At 32.9% G+C, this 18,121-nt stretch overlaps 1 protein-coding gene and 1 long non-coding RNA gene across 4 annotated transcripts in view; one reads left to right on the top strand and one right to left on the bottom strand.

The window, feature by feature from the left end:
* The window catches only part of PCNX2 (pecanex 2), a 380,127-nt gene that overhangs the window by 266,785 nt on the left and 95,221 nt on the right, over nucleotides 1-18,121 (bottom strand). For both annotated transcript variants that reach the window (XM_051993594.1, XM_051993595.1), the window contains exons 11-13: nucleotides 15,644-15,797; nucleotides 15,512-15,544; nucleotides 7,678-7,849 (exon numbers count right to left, since the gene is read on the bottom strand). In XM_051993594.1, the coding sequence (XP_051849554.1) occupies nucleotides 7,678-7,849; nucleotides 15,512-15,544; nucleotides 15,644-15,797 (359 nt within the window). The remainder of the gene's footprint in view (nucleotides 1-7,677; nucleotides 7,850-15,511; nucleotides 15,545-15,643; nucleotides 15,798-18,121) is intronic.
* On the top strand, nucleotides 147-5,563 carry LOC127559656 (uncharacterized). Of its 2 annotated transcripts, none has more exons than XR_007953181.1 (3): nucleotides 147-186; nucleotides 3,986-4,151; nucleotides 5,384-5,563. It is a non-coding gene; the product is annotated as an uncharacterized LOC127559656 (long non-coding RNA). The 2 variants fall into 2 exon arrangements; XR_007953180.1 differs by lacking the exon at nucleotides 147-186 and adding an exon at nucleotides 202-1,113.

The raw sequence follows: 18,121 nt of genomic DNA, 5'->3' as shown, positions 1-18,121 counted from the left end.
GAACATGAAAGGAAGCCAGAGAAATCTAGTTTGGTTAGAAAGAAGAGTGTATGAATGGGAGCACCAATCAATCAACAAACATTTGAAAGTACCATTAAGTGCCAAGTACTTTGCTAGTTTCTAAGGATACAAAAACAAGAGAGAAACACACCTTATCTTTTAGTTGTATGAAATCTGGCTGGAAAGGTAAGTTGGAGACAGATTTTAGGTAGTTTTAAATGCTACGATCAAAAATTTTTACTTCATAGGAAAAAGGGGAAATTACTGAATATTTCTGAGGACAGGAGTGCCATGTTTAGAGTAGTACATGACAGGCAATTATAGAATAGAAGTGGGAAAAACCTAGAGGGAAAGAGACCAGTAAGGAGCATATTCTGGTAAACAAAGTGGGACTAGATTAGGTTCTAAAAAAGGGGGAATAGCTCCAGTGAGAATATAGAGAATGAGATAGACCAAGAATTGTCACTAAGAGGGGAATATCAGGTCTTGGTAGTTATGGGATTATGTGTGATATAAGTTAAAGGAAAATTTAAACATGCATGCATTTTGATTTTTTCTCTAGTGGGCACAGTATATATTAAGAAAAAATCTATGTAGTGTTGTGCAGAATATCAGATTTGGAAGCAGAGAGCCTCGGTATGAATTTTGCCTCTGCTAGTTGCTACTGTGAGCAGCAATTCTTCAGAAAAAAACTGCAAAATCATACAGTTTTATTATACAATCTCTAAGGACCCTTCCATTTCTAAATCTATAATTCTTACTCTAATAGTTTGTTATTATAATTAACTCATTTTAAGCCTAGGGCTGTGTAATGGTACCTGGGGCCCACATGGTTCCCTTTTCTGTTGCTTTAGGGAATACAATCACAATTGCTTCAGTCCCCCAGTTACAAAAATTCCAAACACTTGAGCAAAGGTTTGGCATTCTTCCTTAACATACATTTATATTTATCACTAGTTAATTCCTGGCCCTTTTGTGTTTGAAGCAAAATTTAACTTATTGAGAAGGTTTGGGAAAAGAAGCAGCAGAGTATATTGCAGTCTTAATAGACAAATACTGTCAGGGGAAGCAAGGGGAAGAAAACACTTAGAATTTTCTTCAGTCATTGTGAAGGTCAGTATAACTGGTAATATTCTTCCAGACTTTCTTTCTGAGATTAGTGTACTGCCATTCATCCTTTCTGAATCTCCTTGTTCTCCACTAGAGATAAAGAATCTTGCTCCTTTCTCTGATTGTTATTATTGTTTATTCTTTGTAGCTCACATCATGAAGAAAGCTCCCAGATTTCTAGCTGTGTACTTCTCCTGTTAGGTTTGAGACCCTCAGAATCTCTCCCTGGATCTGAAATAGCTCCTGCCTTTTTAAAAGATGTGAGCTCCTCAGTATATGATCAAATTTATCATCCTATCAGGAAAGATTTCCTATTGAACCATATTGAAATATTTTTGCTCTATTCCAGGAAGTGGCCAAGTCTCATTGACCCACCTGGTCCTTTCTGACTGATTAAATCAAGTGTTTTTATCTAACAAAAGTAATTACTTTTAAATGGGAGTAATCAATGGAAGGGGAAGTTTAGATGATTCAATGGATTGTACATTGGACTTGAATCAGGAAATTTAATCATGAATTCAAATCCAACCTGAGACACTTAGTAGCTGTGTAATGCCAAACAAGTTACATTAACCTGGTTGCCTCAATTTCCTCATCTATCAAATGATCTAGAGAAGAAAACGATTGATCACTTACTACAGTATATTTAGAAAGGAAATCATAAATGGATTGTGAAAAATCAGACATAATTGAGAAACAACAAAATCAATGCATCTTTATGCTACTTTTGCTCATCTTTTGGTGATATTCTGAAAATATCTGCATCTCCTTTAAAATTCAGAAGTGCCAAGAAATAAAAAAAGATAGCAGAAATTATAATTGACAAAATTCAGAATCATTGTATGTCCTAAACATATGAAATTTAACACCAGCAAGGGATGAAGCATTCATATGCCAACAGGAAAGTCAGAAACATATCTGATCTTAAACAAAATTCCATTTAGCTTTTAAGACATTCAATAAAAATAACAGTTATAAACAAGCTTAAGCTCAGCTCATTCAAACTCAGGGAAAAAATACAAACTTGTTTCAAACATAATGCAGCATCTGGCTTATGTCTAATACAAATCAGCAGAGACATAAGGAGCTAAAAAATGAGGCAACTGATAGCACCACCATGACCATTATTGTTGATACTCACAGGAATCATCTAGGATTTCAATGCCATAAAGAACCTTTGGGATCATCCAGATCATTTTACACTTGGGAAAATTGAGGTCCAAAGGAAATAAGTGATTTGGCCAGTGTCACACTGCTGAGCTAGTAATAACAGATCAGTTCCAGGTCTTCTAAATCCGAGGCTTTTGTTCTTTTTTTTTTTCTTCTTCTTTATTAACCATGTGTTCCCTTTTATCTATCTACTATCAAATAAAATAATATATGTAAAATACATTGTAAACCTTAAAGTGCTCTATAAATGTTAGTTATTATAAGAAGGAAATCTATTAAATTATATGTTTTATACTTTCTTTTTCTCCTATTCTCCTGCTCCTGTTCAATTTTATACTTCCTATTTCTTAGGCCTGCCAAGAATGGCCATGGGAATGGGCCTTCAGAATATTTGAATTATCTCCTAGTACCAAGTTAGATATCTTTGAAAGCTTCTGTAGTTCACTAGATTACATATAATCTGAGGCTAAAATCTTTGAAAAGGAAAAGCCTCCCAATTTCCCATTTAAGTTTGTGTGTAAATATAGAGTGAGATTCAAAGTAGGACAACTACAGCTCCAAAACATAATAAGTAAAAACTTAAAACTCTGTAGTACAGACTAGAGAGAAAATAAAGTGGAAAATAATCAAGGAAAATCTTTCAAAGAATTTAAAGGCCTATATGTGTGTTTTATAGTGATAGTAGACAGCAATAAAAATTTACATTTCAATTTTTCATGATTATTTTACAATTAATTTTAATAGCCCTTCCTGAATTTTATTTTATAATACAACTTGTTTTTTCTTGGTAAAGCCATGGGGTAAATTAATCAGTTTGATGATGAAATGAATCAGCGATCAAGAGAGGATCAGATCTTTTATCTTTGTGCCAGAGCATAAAACAACTCTCAAGATGAATATCTGCTTGTCTAAGGAAAGAATATACCTTTGGATTACTGATTACTTCACTTTTCCTACAGTTGAAATAATGTTAAAAACATTCAGTTCATCTCTTTCCTCTCTCTCTTGTTCAGATTTCCCACCTCCATAACTTTTTCTAGGTAAGCTCAGTTAATATATTTAACACCTCTATTCCATTGATGGCTATTATTTTCCCCACTCTACCTCCTTATTTATCTTTATCCCAGAAGTCATTAAGTATATTTTCTGGATTTTTTAAACTGCTATTTTCACTTGTTGACTTTGACATTCAGACAAGAATAAAGCAAGACATTTTAATGAGGGAAAAACAATTTCCAGTGAAAACTAATAATAAGAATGTTTCTTCTTTTCCTCTCTCTTATCATATCATACCTCTTGCTATTGCTCTCTATCTAACAAATAGAGTTGAGGACAAATAAACTAAATATGCACCAATAGTCAGTAGTTCATGTGAAACCAGGGAATTTTCCTTGAACAATCCTAAACTTTTACAATTTGTATTAAGGCTTGGAATTTCAAATATCAAATTTTAATTATATTTTTCATGTTACTGTTAAGTTTTGATAATATTACAAACTTTTGCTGCCTAAATGTTGTTTCATTTGTTAAACTTTTTTTAAATAGTGAAGATAATAGTAATGAGAGAGGATTTATTGAGAGAACTAGCTATAAATTCAGTTTAATCTAAAGCAACTTTTCTCCAATGACAACATCAAAAGTTTTTTAAAAATCAAGAATGAGAAGGGACCTTTGAAGTAATCTAATAGAATTTCTCACTTTTCAGACAAGGAAGCAAACATCAAAAGAAGCATAAGACTTGGATCATAGGATTTCAATCAGGAAAAGAAGAAACTTTACCCAGATTACACAGTTAAAGAGCAAAATCAAGATTTGTACATATGCCTCCTGACTACAAAACCAGTATTCTTTTCTGCCACATTTAGCTAAAGGTCAGTTATTTTATTTATTATAATTTATCATTATTCATTGTTATTCATTTTATTATGTATTTATTATAATGTATTAATATAATTATTTAAAAAGCAAATTCATAATTTTATTGTTAATTATTAATTATTGTATAGAAATACCCAAAGAAATAATATTATCAATGGTGACTCTAGTCTAAAAGGGTGCCCACGCTAGTTTACAAAAAAAATTAAGTATGTATGCAATATGAATATAATGTAATATTACCAGTCTATAACAAATTATGAGCAGGCTGATTTAAGAAAAGCCTGGAAAAACATGAACTGATGCTAAATGAAGTGAGCAGAACCAGAAGAACATTGTACACAGCAACCATAAGACTATGTGATGATTAACTATGACAGACTTGGCTCTTTTCAAACAATGAAGTGATTCAAAGCAATTCCAATAGACTTGTGATGGTAAAAGCCATGTGCATCCAGAGAGAGGATTATGGAGACTGAATGTGGACCACGATATAGCATTTTCATTTTTGTTGTTGTTGTTGTTGTTTATTTGTTTGTTTGCTTGGTTTTTTTTTTCTTTATCATTTCCCCTTTTGATTTGATTTTCCTTGTGCAGCATGATATGTGTAGAAATGTTTAGAAGAATTGCACATGTATAAACTAAACTGGATTATACACTGTCTGGAGGGGAAGGCAGGGAAAAGGAGGGAGAAAAATTTGGAACAAAAGTTTTTGCAAGTTGTAAACTATCTTTGCATATATTTTGAAAAATTAAAAAAAACTATTATTATTTTTAAAATTAAACTGTAATATAGCACAATAATAAGAATATGAATTCTTGGTCCCATGAAAAGAAGACCAATAGGGTCTTCTTTGGATGAATAAAGATGGAAATAGTTTAATTTTCCTTTTCTAATATAGGCCAGGTTCTAGAAAATTAAAGTCAAGTAACATTTTATTATTCAACAAAAATATATTAAGCATCTACCATATGCAAAACACAATAGGGATTACAGTGTTAGATACAACAAAGTTTCTGCTCTCATGGTAATTTACAAAGTAGCAGGGAAGGTAATCCATGGATGCAAAAAATTAAAATTGTAAGTGGTTTGTTCAGGGACTGTGCCAGCATCTAGGACACTGCTACAGCCAGAATAGAACATAATAATGTCATTTCTTTGTTCTAATGCTTCTTTGTTTCATGTGTTTTTTACGTCCCTGTTCGGGTGCCATATGTTGTGATACAGGAGCCACCTGCCAGTGACTGCTGGAGGTCTAAGTTAGACCTGTAGAATGGATTTCTTCATGTGAGAGGATGATGATACAAGAACACTGAGAGGCTTTGTCTCTTCTTCCTTCTTACCTCCAATTTATCTCATTCCCAGTCTGCAACCCCTGTGTCAATAAAGGCTGCTTTGCAATTCCAAGTTTATGATTCACAGTTGTGGAAGCTCTCAGAGAACTGACATGCCCTTTCACCTAGGCATGGTCCTTAACACCCCTCTATATTTCTGCTCATTGCTTTGGGGCATAGAAGGACAAAGATCTGTCTACCATGAAGGGTTCAAGGTCAAGTATTAGGTCACTCACAAGACTTGGATGCATACCTTGGTGATTCAGTACCCCTTAAAAACAGGAATGAGATTTGAATTTTATGAAAAAGCTTTCTTACATAAGGAATGGCATTGAATGACCCCCTAGATTTGGACAAGCCACTCTTTGTTTTGTTTTGGCCAACAGACATTTATTAAGTGTTCACTATCAGCAGACATGCTGAATTGATATAAAATTATTGAATGAATCCAAGATTAATATCAAATAGTTTCTTCAGATCTTCTCCATTAAGACTTTATCATTTCAGCCTTGTCTTGAGACCCAGAAGATGCTAGTATAGGTGTTAATTATACTTAACCACCAAGCCTCTCCCTGTTGCCAGAGTGACCAAAAGCATCATCACCTGCTTTTCAAAATTTATTTTGCTTTACTTCTGAACCCACCACTTCTCTAAACTTCAACATTTTATGGTGAGAATAAATGTGGGGAAGATGTGTTGATAGTCTCTGATTAAGAGAGTTCATCTGCTAACTGGAGAAAGGAAGAAGGTGTGAGAATAAAGGATGGCAATAATGCACTTCACTAGCATTTCAAACAATAAGGCTGGAGAAAGCAGTATGATCAGAAGCCATCAGTATACCAGTCTTCCTTCCTCTTCATACCTCTCAAATCCTATGTCTCTCTAGAGTCTGAACTCCCATGGTCGATTCAGGAAATCTACTGTCATGCCTACTCTTTTGTCCTTTTTCAACATCTTATTTAATGAGATACAGAGAGATGTCCCATGAGGAGTGCTTCAGTAACAGCTGTAAGTCACAGTGGCCTCCTTTTGCCTTAGCCCTGACTTTTCAATTTCAACAAGTGGTAAAATGTCATTTATTGTAGCATCTCCTGTCCATGACCATTTAGATCAATATTCAAGACTGACTGATGGGGAATTCCTCTTCAAATTTCAAGCTTTAGTTTTAGTTTTTACCAACCACTCTCATAGTAATGAAACCTTAGTGATAAGGTGTAGAAGTTTAGTGTGACCAGCCATTTGTAAGCTGGACACCACTGCATGTAATGAGAGATATAGAAGTAGACATGTTAATAAACAAACATTTAAATACAAGAATTTAAAAAGGCAGCTACATGACATATAAGACAAGGATTGAGTACAAATTCCTTTTCACCCTTTCAACATTTCTCATTCATTTGGAAGAACAAAAAGTTAAGAATATCAAGGGGAATAATTTTTTAAAATATAAAGGAAGGAAGTTTAGCAATACCAGATCTCAAACTATAAAGTAGGGGCAGCTAGGTGGTGCAGTGAATAGAGCACCAGCCTGAAGTTAGGAGGAACTGAGTTCAAATCTGACCTCAGACACTTAACACATCTTAGCTGTGTGACCTTGGGCAAGTCACTTAATCCCCATTGCCTCAGCAATATATATATATATATATATATATATATATATATATATATATATAATATATATATATATATATATATATATATACATATTTACAATTTGCAAACATAATCTTGTATTTGATGAATGTAAAGATTTAAGATTTTGGGATAAGAATTTATTATTTGTTAAAAAATTGTTGGGAAAACTAAGAAGACATGAGAGAATGGCAGAAATTGGGCATAGATCAATATTTCACACCAATTATTAAGGTCAAATTAGTTACATGATTTAGATGTCATGTAGAGAGAGAGATTACAAGAAAATTAGAACATGGATCATATTACATATATTTACAGATAGGTGAATAATTTATGAATAAAGAAGAGATAAAGAGCAAAGTTAGGTATAAAATATATAATTTTGATTACATTCATTTAAATAGTTTCTGTACAACTAAAAGATATCTAACCAAGAGCAGAATAAAAGCAGAAAATTAGTGGAAATTGTATAGACAGTTTCTCAGAATATTTTTTCAATCAAAAGAAAAGTAAGTCTGTTTTCTAAATTGCCAAAAGCCAAAAACAACTTACCTATTAAATGATCTCTGGCTGATTGAAGAGAACCTGATGAGAAGAACCTCAGACCATACACAGTATAACTGGGAGAATGCCTGGTTTTAGCAGCAATGTCAAGAAGCAAAATAAGTCCACAGAGAACACAAAAGTAGATGGGTCTACTGTATGTAATTATTTGGTTGTGTCCCTAGAAAACAAACACAAAAGTTCTGAAGACAAAATACAATATCCATTGTGTTAGCATAACAAAATCTAGAGAATGGGTAAACAAGTTAGAAAACACATAAAGTAAATTGTAGGAAACATTGCTAAACATAATGGAATACACTGGGTATGCTCAAGCTTCTCTTCATCAAGCCCATGGCAATCAATCCTGAAAATTTAATTACCTTCTGTTGAGAAAAATTAGCTCTAACTTCACTTTCCCCTTTTAGCGGTCATTTTAAGTGCAAAACTAATTCAAGCCATCATTTGCTCTGTTTTCACTTTGGTTCCACCTTTAATAAGATATGAAATTGTAAAGTTGTAGATTTCAAATATATGGCATTTCATGAAGACAGGTACTATTGTAGATTAAACATCTGAATAAAGTGAGTATGATTTATTGCAGCAATGATGACCAACTCTTTATCAAGTACTTTTTTTGAGAAATGCCAAATGCTAGTCAGACATCGGCTCCCAAACCTTCACAATATGATCTTTGGAAAGGAGAAACAATTAGTCACATTACTGTGAAATAGATAGAAAAACCAAGACCCAAATGTAAAATTAATTTTCTAAAGACACTGAGCAAGTTGATGGCAAAATTAAGAAAAGAATGTTTCCCCAGCCAGTGAATTAAAGGACTAACAAAGATTGGTTTAAGGGGCATTCCTAAAGTGACTTATAGTTAAAGGAAATACACTTTTCTGGCAGTATACTCAAGGACAAATAGGTTATATGATATTCCCGGATGATTTGAATATGATTAATCATGAAGATAGCAATATGACTTTAGATCTGATCTTTTTATAGCCTCAGCTTTTGCTTTTTTACATTTAAGTAATGTAATTTAAATGGCTACTCTTTCAAAAATGAAAATGCTTTTATTTTGAGAGTACCTTTTAATATGAGGGAAAAGACACATTGGCAATAGGGGTTAGATATTTGGGGATGTATTTGCCTCAATACTTTCCTGAAACTTAATAGCACATTCTAAAATTTTATTTTTGGTCCAACCAAGTCCATATTATTGGATATTAATATATTTCCTTTGTACCTCAAAATCATGACACTGAAATACTACTTAATATAAGCACATTTTAATCTAAATATAAAAATGTTTCTTAGTATGTACAAATATATTTATACTTTTGGCAAGAAAAGTTATCAAGTATTTTCTTCCATCAATTTTATTTAGGAAATGCAATTTAAATGTCCATCATGCAAGAGAGGAAAATCTTGTTCTGAGGATTTTTTAATATGAAAAATACACTGTTCTTAGAAGGTTGTAAATTTTTGGCATTGGGTCAGGGTAAGGCTTCTACTATATTAGCACTAATCTGAAATTTCTTTTTTAAAAATCAAATCAGGTCAAAGATTATCAAGCATAAGGATGCATTTCAAATTTATGAAATAAAAATTCAAGATTTAATTATGTAACACAGTACCTCATTTTCTTATTCATTTTTAACTTCATTCTCTCATATTGAGTTGTATCCCCAAACCATCCTAAATTAATTTCTAATGCATGGGCATTATAAAAGGCACTTTTATTTTCTCCAATCCTCAAGAACACAAACTAATAAAGTTTATTGGTTGTCTTATTGCATTTTTCATATATGTATGAATCACAAAAACCTTAGGGTTTATTTTTCATTTTTCAATAGAATTTCATGAATTCCCATAGAACAAGAGACCTATTAGGATATCTCAAAATGCATTGGAATGTTTCTTCTATGCTTTTAAAACTTCTTTCATATCTATCTTTGTTCAATAACATGCATGGAACACAAATTCTCATCATAATGTATCAAACAGAGTAGACCTTCCTTGGAAAACTTCTGAGAGGTCATGAACAACAATGACACAGAATGGGCCATCATGAATAGATTGCAATCTCTATCATTGGAGGAAACTCCTTAATCAATGAGATATAGATCTATTTCTGTATGTAAGTGCTTAAGCACTCCAATTTTCCATCATACCACCCTCCATATTGGATTTTAAAATCTATGTCTTGTTCAGAATGCAGCAAAAATATTGGTTGAGAAAGTTTTACCAATAGCTACTCCCTTTCATACCTATGATGAATAGTATAGTATGTGCATAGCAAATTTTAGAACAAGTTGATAAATTATTCTGTGGTCTGTGGGCCTCCTGCAGATTGAGTCAAATGGTGGAAAACTTTATGCTTTACTTTCAAGACTGGAATAAAATAACAATTTCTGACTGGATATTTTCAAAGTTAAGGTGGTTAGCTTTCTCAGTAACTTTCATGGTTCAGACTGAGGGTGAGTGAGTTGTATGTATGACCACAATGCATCATATTGCAAAAACTTTAATAACTCTTTTCTTTCTCTAGCCTCCTTTCCTTAGGACTGAAACCAATACAAAGCTTTGCCAAGAAGATTCTTGGCAGGAAGGAAGGCCATGAATTCAGAAAGCCTGCAGCATATCAGAAACACAATCTCCTTTCCATCACCATGTTTGCCTTGTTACCAACACTCAATTGCTGGCTTGGGACTATGCTCAGGTTATAGGACATTTTAACCTATGGCCAACATATTTGTGACTTGTGATTTTCCTCTAGATCATGTTTTTTGTTTGTTTGTTTTGTTTTGTTTTTTACTTTCTATACTTTATCCTGGTCTATTTAAATATTTAGCTTTTTGTATCTGTTTGAAGAATCACTTTTATTATTAATTTGCTCTATTCATAAACCTTGATTTTCCTTGAGTAGTAAGGACTGAGAGGAAAGAGATGGAATGGGAATAAAAGAGACCTAAGACTTCATTGGTATAAGGAAACCCCACATCTAAGAGAAGAAATGAACATGGGTTATCAATGGTTTTTTTTTTAACTGTATTCAAGAATAACCCCTGTTCTGTAATTTTCAAAAAGAACTACATTGTGAGTACACAAGTGTGCTCCAGATCATTGCAGAGAAAAGATGAGCAGAGTAAAGGAGATATGAAAAATTTATATTACTTAAGAATCAGTTGTATGAGAAAGTAGTAGACAGCTTCAAATTATTGACTTTCATTATCATCATGGAGACTCTAGTTTAGGAATCTCTCTTATTTATAAGATATTTTAAACTGTCAAAAGCACTTTCCTCACAACAATTCCTCACATACAAAATCTAAATAATATTTTGATTGTACAGATGAGCAAACTGTGACTAAAGAAAGAAAACTATTTGTATCAAAGTCACAAAACTAGTTATTGAAAGAGCTGTGATCAATAACAAGCAGAACATATGGAAGAAGGTATCTATGAGCAAGTAGATGTAAAACCATACTTTTTGAACATTAGTTGAAGATAGTACAATGGAAAAAGGGCTGGTTTCATAAATCCTTAGCTTAGTTAGGTAGCACAATGAATGCTAGAATTAGAATCAGGAAGATCTGAGTTTAAATCCAGCTTCAGACACTTATTGGCTATCTGAGATTGAGTAAATCACTTAATTACTCTCAGCCTCTTCATCTGTAAAATGGGGATAATACTAACACCTAATTCTCAGAGTTATTGTGAAACTACAATGACAATGTTTAAAAGTGCTTTACAAACCTTAATGCAGTATATAAATGATAGCTATTATTATTACTGTTACTCATGTGATCTTAATTCTAAAATAAGGAGGCTCAAACTAGGCCAACTCTAAAGCTCCTTCCAGCTCTGAATCTGTGACTTTATTAAATAGCACTTTTAAAGAAAATATATAAGTTCCAGTTGAAACAACCAAAAGATTTCTAAAGGGACATCACCGAGCTCCTTATTCCTAGGATGAAGAGATCCATTGTGTCACACTTCAAAGCAGGGGTAGTGATGATTCATAGACCTTCAGACAATTGTGCCTGTTTTTCTGGGTTGATCCTTAGAGAGGTAATCTTCTAGTTATTAAATTTAGGGAAAGGTATATTTTGGGCTATTATGTGTGACCTAAGTGTAAACATTCAAAATACTTTTCAAGATAATTTTTGTTATAATTAGGTAGAAAATGACAAAGCTAGAAGCAATTTGCGTTTTACCTGATTCACATTTACTAAATTTCTCCACTAGATGTTAACTGTCGCAAGCTAAATAGAACATACAAAAGATGACCTCTACCCCCTAGAAATGTATGACATAGACAGACAGAATGATAAGGTTTCTTTGAAATATGTAGGAGTGAGCTCACAATTTTGCTTCTTTCTGGTTTATTATTAATTGCCCATGTGTATTAGTTCAATTTCATGTTAATTAGAAAGACTAGTATAAAACTATTTATGATTAAGTATGTAATAGAACTGTCCATACTGGCTTTTAGCATTGAACCATGCTTGGATTTCTATGTTAAAATTCAGTGTTCCTTTTTGATGACAAAGAATTGAAAATTGAGGGGACACGTATCAATTGCAGAATAGCTGTCATCTATGATTTTAATAGAATACTATTTTGTTATGAAAAATGATGAGCAGCATGCTTTCAGAAAAACCTGGGAAAACTTACATGAACTAATGCAAAGAAAAAGTGAGCAGAACCAGGAAAACATCCTACAAAGTAACAGCAATAATGTATGATGATCAATTGTGACTGACTTAACCATATATAGCAATACAAAATCCAAGATAATTTTCAAGGACCTCTGTCAAAAAATGCTATCTACTTTCAGAAAAAAAAATTGATGGAATCTGAATGTATATTGCAGAAGGTTGTTTTTAAACTTTATTTTTCTTTGGATTTTTACTTCAAGGTAAAGTATTTATCACATTGTAATGAAGGAGGAAGCAATTTGGAACCCAAAATTGTAAAAAAATGAAAAACAAAGGTTAAAAAAGTTTACATATAGTTGAAAAAATAAAATATTAAAATTAAACAACAACAATAAAAATTGATGTCCTAGCCTGATTTCTTATAAGTCTGGAATTTTTTCAGTTTTTATTTCCTTTTATTTTGTACTAAGCCCATTAGCATGTTTCTGATTGATTCTAAGTTTAATGCTGAAAAGTCTGGAATATAATGAATAATGCACCAGAATTTCATTTTTATTTTCCTTTCATTTTTAAGATTTTGTTCATCTATTGCCAACTAGCCTCCTGAAAAGAAGTGGGGAAAAAATCAATCACCCCAAAGAAAATAAAGGCTGATCTCAATTGGTTTGCATGCAACTAAGCAGAGTTAGAGAAAGAAAAAAGCCAAACTAGGTTCATTTTATGTGTTATATGAGAGAAGAGGGACAAGTGTAGCACAGTGAATGAAATAAAGTTAGGAAAGATGGAGTTTAAATCCTTTTTAGCCCAACAGTAGCAAATTTGAACTCAATGACTTTTAAGGTCTATTTTAGCTCTCCATCTGTCATCTTTTTATTTTTATTTTTTTATTTTTTGCTAAGGCAATTGGGGTTAAGTGACTTGCCCAGGGTCACACAGCTAGGAAGTGTTAAGTGTCCGAGGTCAGATTTGAACTCAGGTCCTCCTGACTTCAGGGCTGATGCTCTACCCACTGTGTCACCTAGCTGCCTCCGTTTGTTATCTTTTTAATAAAAAAGACCATGGTTTAGTTCCAACACCTCCTCAAATTTAACTTTAGTCAGCTGAATACTCCCTGATTTGCTTTCCTCTCCTCTAAAATGGAGACAGTAAATTCTGCTTTCCAATGTCTGTTCATTAGTTTATTGAGATTTGACCAGTTTACTTTTATAATGTTCTCAGTTCCTCATATTATAAAAAAGGAAATACCTTTCATTGAACTATCATTTCCTGGAAAGAACTAATAAATAACTAGCAACTCAGATCAGTAATGAATCAATCTACTGAAAACTAAGCACAAAGTCAATTAATTACTGTGCTGAAAAGTATGTCATGTTAGATATGCGACATGACATGTCACAGAGGGCTAAATTTCTTTCCTTCTGTGTATCAACTCATACAAAAGGGCAAAAATAGCCTAAATGATTTAAGACTGGGTATAAATATTTCTATTTCATGATATTACAGGAGTAGTGACAGAAGGGAGTATACTACAAACCTCTCAAGCAAAGTTAGGTATACTGATTATTCATTTACACCAATATGTTCTTTGATATAATAAACCATTGTTCTTTGAATCAATATACTGAGTGTATTTCCCCCCACATCTTTTTTTCAGAGATGGATGAATATAGATATGATACACTATAAGTAATAATGAGCTTGGCTGGTGAGCCAATTTTGTTGAACCATTTTTTCTTTTCCTTATATTTTTTTCTTTGTAATAAAGGTGGAGAATGGGAAAGATATATTGGGAAATTAAGGTAATATTTTAAAAGGATATAAATAACTTTAAATGATTAAAAATAATTTTAAGAAAAAAAGTAATACATTCAGGAAATGTGTATTTGTTACTAAAACCATATTTCATATATTAAACTTCTTTCCTCAAGTCATCCCTAGAGGTGACACTAACTCCTGTGTGATCTTTCAAGAAATGAGAACTCACTGAGGCAGAATAATGGGTAATTTGGGACTTACAGTTGGCTTGAGTGATGAATTTCAGAAATGCATATCTTTACCCAGTACTACCTCACCCAGATTTCTGGCGATAATCACAACAATACATTCTTAAGACCCTAATTATGCTGCTTCTGCTTGTCTTGACATTCAGTCTCTAGGATAAAAGGAGTTGTATTATATGTAAACCAATTATAGAGAGCAGATGAATTTAACAAGAAGGAAACATATGTCATGTGATCATCCAATCATACACTTTCCTTAATTACAATGAGAGAAACATTAGTTATAGAAGATTTAAAATCAATTCCAAATCCTAGTGATGAATTTTAAAACCAAAATAGAGAGTGGATCATGCTTTAATTTAGGATGGTTATTCCATGGACTCATGGAAATGAAAGATAACAAAAGAGGGGAGGAGGGAGATTGTTTAAATAGTAGGGATTGTGAACTGCCCATTTGCCTGACTCAAAGGCATTTGGACAGTGAGTGAGCTGGGTTGGAAATATGACAAGCTATATTCCATAGCATATACCATTAGATTTCTCATGAAAACAAAAGATTACATAATTAACAGGAAAAAATTAGCTTAAACTAGCATGCAGTTGAGTTCCATGCAATTGAGCTTAGATAACTCCATTATCATCCATTACAATGGGTACAGTAATAATTACCTCATAAGATTATTGTGAAGATTAAATGAGACAGTTGAAACTGCTATGAAAAGTATAAAATTCAGGTCATTCATTGTTATCGTTATTGATTTATCATAATGAATATATATAACCATATTATTACATATATTGGTATAGTAATTTATAGTGCTTAGCATACAGTGCCTGGCACCAAATGAGTCATAGCCCCATTTCATTTGGGCAAGCAGGAAAATATAGGAAGATCTTGGGGCAGTTAAATATAAAGGGGAAAGAATCAAGTTTCACCCATCCATCCATACATCCATTCATCCATTTTCCAAACAAACAAAGCTTTGTATATAGTAGATTCATCAAACATTTGTTGAATGACTAGAAGAGATCGAGCATATCCCAGAGGGCTCCCTTTTATTTGACATCATCAGCGCCTTTTGACACAATCACATTCTACAAGGTGAATATTTTTTGATTTTCTCTCAGAACAAATGAAGAAGACAAATTACTTGCCTGTGTTTTGACACTTACATGTATTGGTGAGGCAGGGTCAGGCTGAACACTCTAAAACACAAATCAGAAGTGTCAGTGAGATCATTTGATGTTTTAAATTACACATATGTACAAATACATGGGTTTGATAAGAAATAGCTTAGGTCTTACCTTTAAAAGGGAATACTGGCAACTGGCCATAACAAGGCAGAAGAGCAGGACCCATATGTCTTTGCAGAAGCCTTGGTTCAATGTCAGAAATCCAAGCAGAGACACCAGGATGATGAGCAAAACAGCAAATACATTTTCCTTAATGTCCTCAGTTCTATGGAAAGAGAAAATAAGGGGAAATGTTAAACCTCTCTCTCTTAAATAGAGGAAAACTCTATGCTTCTGAAGAAACAATAATCAAATGTTTTTCATTCTTTAAATAAAAATTTAAGCTCTATAAAGGAAGGAAATAATCTGTGATCTATTAAGTTCCAATCACTGTGTGCTAAGCATTTTACAGTTGTTATCTTATTTGATCCTCACAATAACCTAAGGGTGGGTGTTATTATCATTTCCATTTAACGGAGAAAGAAATTGAGACTGACAGAGCTAAATGAATTGGCTGAAGTCACACAACAAAATAGATGTTTGCATCTAGTTTTGAACTCAGATCTTTCTGATTACAGCTTTAGCACTCTCTCCACTGCATGATCTAGCTACCTTATAACTAGCCATACATTTTAATCTCTTTGATGAGAGAGATGCAGAGAAAGTCAGAGACAGAGAGAGAGAGAAGAAAGGGGGGAGGAAGGGGAGTAAGAAGAGAAAGAGAGACAGGAGAAAGAGGAGAGAGAAAAGAGAGAAGAAAGAAAAAGACACATAGAGAGATAAAGACAGAGAGAGAAAAAGAGAGACAAGGAGAGGGAAAAATACCAAGACAGAAAGGCACAGAGAGACAGAAAGACAGAAACAGAGACAGAGACAATCTTATCTTATCATTACAATTTATTATCAACAGTAGTATTAGTACTATGAAGATAATGTAAAATTCCTGGAAAATATAAATGACTATCAAGTAAAGCTGAGAAAAGATAGATAGCTTATATGATGACAGGAAATTCCCTAAACTTTATTTAAAGCAATAGCAATTCCAATATACATAATACTAACCCTAATCCTAAATGTGCTCCTGACTCTAACCCTAACCCTAACCTTAACCTTAATAATTAAACAAACTTTAAACATGGCTCAATTGAGAATAATATATTTTAAAATAATTTATAATTCTTCAAAATAAATTTTCAGGGGAAAAAAATCAAGAAAAGCATAAGTACATTGATACTTTGGTACAGCCAATATTTAATCAATTGGAAAGGCATAAAAGGCTTCCATCCATTGAATGATACCAGATGACCAAATGCATTAGAATGTGTTGAAATAATTAGACTTCTGTACCTCTGTATACCCGTGAAGAAGACGCTAGTAGGAACTTTGCAACAATTGCTTTGGGAGCATTTTAAGAAGACAGAGTCTTTGAACCTATATCACAAGCCAGTGAAGTATGAGAAGCTGAGGAAGTGTCACATTTCTCATACCCCTTCATCTTCTTTAAAACATTAGCCCTATCTTGAATAGGGTGGACTAGTAAGAATGTATCCCAGCTGGAACTTCAGAGAGAATAAACTAGATACATTGAGGAAAAACAGCTTCAGTTAGCATGATTTATCTCTTTGGGGCAGAGAGACATGTTGTTTCCAGACATATACAAATGTCTTGACCCCCAGAGACCAGCAGAGAGCTACATTTTAACTCAGGAGGATTATTATCATAGATAAAATGACTTCTCAAAGCAGTAGCTGTGTTATTCGTTGGCCATATGGGTTTTTTAAGCCTGAGCTCACTTTCCTGTGGATTATATATGCACTTGTGAAAAGTATAACACAATTTTTTTTTTTTTTTGGCAGGAGAGGTGTTTTTGTACTAATGGTCTTATTACACTATCTCAATAAGTATCCTTCTCTGAAAGTTAAGTTTGGGTGAGTTTTAACTAATAGGGAACACACTATTGCAGGCTCATGATAGTAATCCCAACTTCTATCTATTGACCTAGCCTACACATTCAAGTAGTTCCAGGTCTATATGCAATTAATTCTGCCTATATTTTGTTTACATGTAGTTATCTATATGGTGTTTCTCCCATTAGATCATAAATACCTTGAAAACAGTGTCTGTTTTCACCTTTCTTCATATCCTCAGTTCTTTAGCCCAGTGCCTGGCAAGTACAAAGCACTTAATAAATGCTACTTGATTTGACTACCTCAAAATCCATCATTCTTTCCACTATACTACCTTGAGTAAAGCTAGGAAAGTTAAAACACTTAAAATTCTGTTTTATAATGTTTTTATTTTTAACAGTTACATTTCAGGTTTTAAATTTCTGAACAAAATGTGTCCTTTTAACTTTGACTATTTAAAAATGGACTTAGAAAACACATAATAATGTTTATATAGGTGAAAGATCAGGGCTGATATCAATATTGAAAAAATAAAATTAATAATATGCTTATATGAAATGTTCAAGCAAAAGATATGATCTTGGATTATTAAGTGTTAAACATTCCTTTTAAGTGAGTATCCCTTGGGAAACTAGTGTTGCTA

The sequence above is a fragment of the Antechinus flavipes genome, chromosome 4, assembly GCF_016432865.1.
Source record: "Antechinus flavipes isolate AdamAnt ecotype Samford, QLD, Australia chromosome 4, AdamAnt_v2, whole genome shotgun sequence".
Classification (NCBI taxonomy): Eukaryota; Metazoa; Chordata; class Mammalia; order Dasyuromorphia; family Dasyuridae; genus Antechinus; species Antechinus flavipes.
This window is presented reverse-complemented; position numbering and strand designations above follow the sequence as displayed.